General features: G+C 43.1%; 1 protein-coding gene across 2 annotated transcripts in view; it reads right to left on the bottom strand.

The window, feature by feature from the left end:
* Window positions 1–8,139, bottom strand: part of LOC109938244 (transmembrane protein 255B) — a 40,334-nt gene that overhangs the window by 10,785 nt on the left and 21,410 nt on the right. For both annotated transcript variants that reach the window (XM_020536686.2, XM_048604615.1), the window contains exons 4-5: window positions 3,343–3,432; window positions 2,830–2,910 (exon numbers count right to left, since the gene is read on the bottom strand). In XM_020536686.2, the coding sequence (XP_020392275.2) occupies window positions 2,830–2,910; window positions 3,343–3,432 (171 nt within the window). The remainder of the gene's footprint in view (window positions 1–2,829; window positions 2,911–3,342; window positions 3,433–8,139) is intronic.

Raw genomic sequence — 8,139 nt, 5'->3', positions numbered from 1 at the left:
GTGAAGTAAAAAACAGAGTTAACGTTTCGGTCACCGGACCCGAAATATTAACTCTGTTTTTTCCTTCATAGATGCTGCCAGACCCGCTGAGCTTTTCCAGCAACTTTGGTTCTGTTCCTTCTCGATGGAAATGGTTGTGCGTTTAGAAGGTGCTGTCTGAGGATCTTTGATGAACTTCTGCAGTATGCTGTAAAATGTCTATGTCCAAACACACAGCAATTTTATTTCTTTCCGCTCATGGGAAAGTGGGATTGTTGGTTTGGCCATTGTTTATTGTCCTTCCCTTATTATCTGGAGGAGGCGGTGGTGAGTTGCCATTTTGAACTGACACTCGTGCAAGAACATCCAGTGTTGTTAGGAATTTTCTTTGTACTTCCTGCACCTTAGTCTTTTTGTTCACTGTTCTTTCACCTTTCCCTTTTGCAGACATCTTAAATTCTTTATTGCCTACCATGCTGCCCAACATACAACCCCCCACCCCCCCATAGTAACCTCATTTGTCTTTGGATAAGCGTTATTATTCCATTCTCTTCAGCCATTTCCTGATACCCCTTATCTGCCACAACATTTGCCTGGCTTTCTTCTTCATTTACTTGTGGAAAAAGTTTTGGGCAATTAATCCCACCCAAGTTATTTATCACCATATCGCCCCAAAGTTTATTCGCAGCCACGTTGATTCAATATCTTTTCTTATTTGATTGCTACAACAGTCTTAATGAAAAATCCTTTTCCTAATCTTAAGTTCACAAAACTTGGGGCTATATGTATGGAAATCTTAGAAAGTGGCAGGACAAGTTGAGAGAGTTGTAAAATAGGGGTAACCATATCGTAAATTCAATCTGAACTGGAATATTGGATTCAGTTTGATGCAGCACACTTTAGGGAGGACGTAATGGTTTTAAGGAAGGTGTAGAAAATATTGACAAGGATTCTCATCAGTGATAATGACCACTACCAGCTTGTGGATTGTGGGTATTGCCACCTCTCCCTCAGGCGGTTCAGGAAATTTGCCATATCCATAAGGTCCCTCACCAACTTCTACAAATGCACCATTGAAAGCATACTGTCCGGGTGCATAACGGCCTGGTATGGAAAGTGCTCTGCCCAGGACCGTAAGAAACTACAGAAGGTGGTGTGCACAGCCCAGACCATCACGGAAGCCAACGTTCCATTCATGGACTCCATTTACATGGCTCACTGCCGGGCAAAGGCGGCCAACATCACCAAAGACCCATCGCACCCCGGTAATGATCTCCTACAGCCTCTTCCATCAGGTAGAAGGTACAGAAGCCTGAACACACTCCTGGCCATTATCAAACTGATGAATGGACTCCCTAGCCTCAAATAATGCTGGTCTTGTTAAAGTTGATCTCGCTTAGGGCACACCCTGTGCGATGTAACTTATGTGCCTCTAAGTCTGTTTGATTGGTATGTCTTTTTCTTGCTGTGATCTGCCTGTACTGCTCGTAAACAAAGGTTTTCACTGTATTTTGGTACACATGACAATCAATCAATCAATCTTTCTTTGACCAGGTCTAAGAACCTGCTTGGTTCAGAATGACAGAGAGAAACCATCAGTGAGTAATGATGAGGAGAGTCCCTTGACTTTAATAAGATGGAATTCACTGCTTGGTAAACAATCAGGTGCAAGTTATAGTAGTAAGTTGCGAACTTGTTATTAAGAATATTTGGTGACATGGATATAGGTTTTCTTGCCAAAAAAATCTTAAGATTTTAGTCTTTCCAATTCAAATCATGGACGAGGTGATGGCCTAGTGGTGTTATCACTGGACCGTTAATCCAGAGGCTCAGGTAACGTTCTGGGGACCTGGGTTCAAATCCCACCACAGCAGATGGTGGAATGTGAATTCAATAATAATCTGAAATCAAGAGTCTAATGGTGGCAATGAATCCACTTTCCATTGTCAGTAAAACCATCTGGCTCACTGATATCCTTCAGGGAAGGAAACTGCCATCCTTACCTGGACTGGCCTACATGTGACTCCAGACCCAATGTGGTTGACTCTCAACTGCCCTCTGGGCAATTAGGGATGGGCAACAGGGGTGGGTCTGGGTGAAATACTCTTCAGAGGGTTGATGTGGACTTGATGGGCCAAATGGCCTGCTTCCACCTGTAGGGATTCTATTGTTTCTAATATGTCCTCACTTCTGCACAATCAAGGAATCCCCTTAATTGTGATTGACAGGACCCTTCACCATATGTGATCTGATTCATGTATTTCTGCTCTTGTCCTGTCCCCTCTTTATACCAGAACAGCCTGCGTCCTCACCTTCCACTTCAACAGACCATCATCCATCATTTCTGCCACCTCTAGGCTGGTACCATCACCCTCCTGTCAGCATCCTACAGTGACTCTTCATTCTGTGACAGCTTGTTCCATCCTTTAGTCACTCCCAACAGACCCTCCCTTTCCTACAGCACCTTCCCAGGGAAAACCTAGAGTTTCAATGTCCATCCTTTTACATCCATCTTCCTCACTTTCCAAGGCCACACACACTCCTCCCAAACGAAACAACAACTTACTTGTACTTTCAGTGAGATTTACCATATCTGCTACTCCCATTAATTTCTTGTGTTTTCACGTCTTAGAATGTATTGTTATAAATATTTTATTTTGCAATTATAAAAGCATTGAATTATTTTGTTTTATGTTTTTATATATATTGGTCCTCTTTATTCTGCATTTAAATTATATCCATGCCTTCAAATCAACCTGCAACATGACAAAACTTTTGACTCAATTTTCAGACAAAATTAAAGTTACAAACAATCTGATTATTCTGTATTCACAAATTACTCCCACTTACAGTTGCCAGATAATTCTCATAAATGTAGTTCTGTCCACTGGTATAATACTGGCATCTCCCTGCATGAAGTGGTCTTAGATCCTAGGAACAAGACATGTTTTTTTTTAAAAAAAGCCATCAATCACGTCAACATTCAATAAATTTCAAAAACAATCCAAACCAATTGTTCCCATTCACTATCACTGACCTGATCATACACCCTGTATCTGACATTCACCCACTCGTGTTTCATTCTGAGGATTGATTTAAAAATCCATTTCTGTTTGCTGCTTTGTCCCAACTCTCAACCTGTGTTTCCAACCTCCAACTAGATTACAGTCGGGGTTGGGGAGAGATCCCGTATGTTTTAGAAAAGTTCCCTGAAAGGTTGGATGAAGTTGTTGGTGCCTGAATGTAACGCTTTGTTTAAAGATCAGGAATAATGTTGCAAAGTTTAAAATGTGGTGAGTGCTGCTCGGTGAGGACTGATATTTTTGTGATGTTGTCTTCGATTGAAAGATAAACATGACTCACAATGCTGACAGCTGTGAAGACACCATCCACAACGACACAGATGAAAGCTCCTACAATTCCAAAACTGAGGAAGGTGATGGCTGCAACCAACTGTCACATGGAAAAGGAAACAAAAGCAGATTAAAAAATGAACCATTTAGTCACTTTAATTTGAAACTCAAAAGGCACTTTTTGTGAATAAATGCTAAATAATGACGTGTGTTACAGTTTCTGACTGAACAACAACTTGTGATTGGAGACATTAAGGACTGCAGATGCTGGAAGCCAGAGTCTATAGGCGTGAGGCTGGAAAAGCACAGCAGGTCAGACAGTATCCGAGGAGCATTAAAGTCAACGTTTCAGGCTGTAACATTGACTTTCCTGCTCCTTGAATACTGTCTGACCTGCTGTGCTTTACCAGGCTCTCACCGATAGACAGCAGCTTGTGATTGATTTATTGTTGTCCCACGTACCGTGATACAGTGTAGTGTTGTTTTGAATTCTATACAGACAGATCATACCATACAAAGTGGATCAGGGTAGCAGAACAGAATGTAGAATACAGTGTTGCAGCCACAGAGAAGGTGCAGAGAGAGAGAGAGAGATCAACATTAACATGTGAGAGGCCCATTCAAAAGTTAGGTAACAGCGGGGAAGAAGCTGTTCTCGAATCTGTTGGTACGTGTATTCAAACTTTTGTATCTTCTCCCCAATGGAAGAAGGTGGAGGACAGTATAATTAGGATGGGAGGGGTCTTTGATAATGTTGGCTGCTTTCCTGAAACAGCGGCAAGTATAGATGGGGAGCTGGTTTTCCTGATGGAACGGGCTGTGTTCACGACCGTCTGTAGTTTCTCGCGGTCTTGGGAACAGCAGTTTCCATACCATGTTGTGATCGATCCAGATAGGATGCTTTCTATGGTGCATCTATAAAAATTGGTAAGAGTCCTTGTGGATTTGCTGAATTTCCTTAGCCTCCTGAGGAAGTAGAGACATTGTTGTGCTTTCTTGACTGTCACATCAACATGGGTGGACAGGACAGATTGGAGATCATCACTCCCAGGAACTTGATGCTCTTGACCTCAGCACCATTGATACAGACAGGGGTGTGCCCTCCAATCTGTTTCCTGAAGTCAAAGACCAGCTCCTTCATTTTGCTGATGTTGATGGAGAGATTGTTGTCATTATACCATACGGCTAAACTCTCAATCTCTTTCCTGTACTCTGCCTCGTCGTTGTTTGAGATCCAACCTGCAATGGTGGTGTCATTGGCAACTTATAAATGGAGTTGGGGCAGAATTTGGCCACACGGCCATGAGTGTATAAGGAGTGTATTGGGGGACTAAGTATGCAGCCTTGCAGGACGTCGGTGTTGAGGATTATGGTGGAGGAGGTATTGTTCCCTATTCTCACTGCGGTCCACGGGTCAGGATGTCGAGGATCCAGTCACAGAGGGGAGAACCGAGACCTTGGTCTCAGAGTTTAGAGATGTGTTTGTTTGGAATTATGGTGTTGAAGGTGGAACAGTGGTCAATAAGTAGGAGCCTGATGTAGGTATCATTGTTATCCAGATGTTCCACGGTTAAGCATAGGGTCAGGGAGATGTCATCTGCCATGGACCTGTTGCAGCGATAGGCAAATTGCAAAGGATCAAGGCAGGCTGGTAGGCTGGAGCTGATGTGAGCCATGACCAACCTCTCGAAGCACTTCATCATTATGGAGGTCAGCACCACAGAGCGGTAAGTCACTGGGGCACGCTGCGTGTGTTTTCTTTGGCACCGGGATGATGGTGGTCTTTTTGAAGCAGGTGGGGACTTCAGATTGTAGCAAGGAGAAGTTAAAGACGTCAGGGAATACTCCCACCAGCTAACACAGGATCTGAGTGCACGGCTGGGGACTACATCCAGGGCCAGAAACTTTCTGTTATCCACTCTCATCTAATGTCTATGGCAGTGACTGTAGGTACAGGTGCACTGGGGCTGTTGGGATAGGTGACATCGTTTCACTGACCTTCTGTTCAAGGTGAGAGTTTGTGTTTACTTATATTGTGTCTTTAATGTAGTGAACAGGGGAATGATGGAATTTGGTGCAAGTTTGGACCCTGGCAGCAGAGTCTTCAATCACCTCAAGTATCCAGAGGTTGGAAGGTGGGAGTGTTTGGGAGTAGTCAAGTCTCTAAAGGCAATGATGGCATGAGTGAGGGTTTGGCAACAGCTAAGCTGAGCCCAGTGCAGATGTAACCACATGAAGGTGGTTATAAGTTGTGGCCTTACTTATGGTGTTAATACCTGGCTGGAAGCTCACCTCTGGATTAGCCACAATATCAAGACCGCAAACAGTAAAGCTGACCCTGAGACAATTGCCATGGAGTAGGGTGGAGCTGGTGGCTACGGAACTGAATTTACATTGGGTAAACTGAATGGCTTTGATTTCCAAATATTTAATTGAAGGAGATTTGGATCAGCCAGAACTGGCAGCTGGACAAGCAGCATGAAAAGAAATCCAAGGGACTGGGTGGGTTGAGAGAAGTAGTTCTGAGAGGGAGAGCTGGGTGTTATCAGCATTCATATAAAAAGGAGTGTTTAGTTTGGTGCGGCTGAGGGATAGTGCACAGATGACCATGAGGATGAAGCTGAACCTGATCCTTGGGGTTACCAGTGATAAGGATACAATACTGGGAAGAGAGACCTCTAGTTATTCCATGTCACTCACTATGTTAATTATCATCCAGAAATTTTATTCTTTGTGGAGTGGTTCGTTTGCTCTAAGTACAACCTGATGGTGAGTGAACTGCATTTCTCGAAGCTCCTTGGTCTGGTTTGAACCTGCTTCCTCGAACTTCCCATCTTCCTGTGACATCTCATCCTTAAAAAAACACATGCACTCATTCTCTGAGCTTCTTACAACACCACTCAAGTTTAAATTGTAAAGTTGTCTCATGAAGTCAACCTTTAATCGTAGTTACGAGTCTCTCATGCATTGTTTCCCCCAGTCAGGAACCTTGTGCACTTGGAATCTGTCTGCCTCTCTGGAAGTGTTGAGAGCCTCATGCTTGCTTTTTCCTGGTGCATTCTGAATGATGGGGTATGGGTGACTGTAAAATCCCACTTCGTCCAGCCCCGCTATCTGTCCTGACAGTGAAGACAGCAGGTATCGCACTGAGAAAGGCACTGAAGGTGAGGAATCTCCAAAAACACAGAACCCGGGAGAAGACAGATTGCCTCATTCAGGGAGGTCCCACTAAATGGGACTCACTACCATGACTGAATTACTGGAGATTGCATTGCTCGGAAGTCCTGACCCTGCAATATCCGTGTTGGACATGAAGGGGCTGAAATCTGGGAATTGTGCCCTTTGCTGTTTTTTTTGTGCTCGCCATAGGTTTTATGTCGAGATCACATCGAAGACAGAACTTGTTCGAAGCTGCTCCATTGCTGAAAACTTACTGGGCATGTTCTGTAAGTAGATTCTTTACCATCCTAGACAAGCCGGTCCCACTTAGTGCAGTAATACCCTGGGGGGTGGACATTACAGAGTTCCAGCAGAGACAGACTGAACAATAAACGCGGGAGGTTAATGGTGAACTTAACCTCAGACCCAACAAATATGTGGCCCCCTTCTCCACAGAGTCTGCACAGTTGAGTGTAATTTCAGCAATTATAGCAAATATTGCTATTTATTTTCTTTGTCAAAAAGTGCAGGGTAAGCGTTCTGCATCTCTACGTCTTCCTGCATTTTGCCACACCTTCATGTTATAATGGATCAGGTTTATAGTGCCACTGTGACCGTTCTTCGAATCTACTGTCAAAAGGGTTCAGCTCTGGTATCCACGTTAGCTGAGTGTTTTGTTTGTTTCTGCTTCTCCAAGTCATTTTAAAAGTCGATGACAAAATTTTATTCACAGGTTTCATTTGGAGCGTTACATCAAGGTGGTATTTCTCTTTGAAACATCAAGCTCTTTGGCTGCTTTAGGCTTTCCCAGGGTGTTTTTCATCCAAAGCTAACATTTCCCTGTTGGCAAACCAAATAAAGCAGAACAAAAAAAATGGCAAGTGTCAGTCAATAGCCCAGGCAATAATGGAAATAAAGGAGGAATCAAGGAAGTGAACACAGGAGGAAAAGAGAGGTTATGTGAAAAGATTAACAAAAAGCATTGAATTGAATTGAACCCTAAAAGCATCAATTTTAAAAGTCTCATCTTTTTAAATTTCTCCATGACCTTGCTCCTTTAACTGCCTCCAGAACCACAATCCCTGATTCCTATAATTCTGGACAGTTATAAATTCCTGATTTTTAATTGTTTTCAGCTGCCTGGGCTCAAAGCTCTAGAATTTGAGCTTGCTACCTGTCTGCCTTGATACCACTTTCCTGTTTTACAGCTCTCCTTTACAACATAATTCTTTAACCAAGCTTTTGGTTATCAGCCACCTGTGTATCTGCATGTGAAATGTTCTGTGTAAATGGCTTGTGAGATGCCTTATGTGGTAAAAGGTGTAGAGTACATTTGAAAATCGAGGCAGAAAGATGTGTGATCAGTTCTGTGAAGATTTTTGCAGGATCAACAAGACATTTGGAACAGTGAGCTAAATATATCAATCCAAAGAAAACATTTGACTGCAGCAGAGTGCTTGAGAGAACCCCTGTGGTGTTTACAGATAAACTATTTATATTGTTGGGTTTATGGTAGGCAGAATAAACATATGAAGGTAATTAGAGATAGTAGGAACTGCAGATGCTGGAGAATCTGAGATAACAAGGTGTAGAGCTGGATGAACACAGCAGGCCAAGCAGCATCAGAGGAGCAGGAAGGCTGACATTG

Source organism: Rhincodon typus, chromosome 13 (assembly GCF_021869965.1).
Source record: "Rhincodon typus isolate 14 chromosome 13, sRhiTyp1.1, whole genome shotgun sequence".
Lineage (NCBI taxonomy): Eukaryota > Metazoa > Chordata > Chondrichthyes > Orectolobiformes > Rhincodontidae > Rhincodon > Rhincodon typus.
Note: the sequence above shows the minus strand (reverse complement) of the source record. Positions and strands in the feature narration are given on the sequence as shown.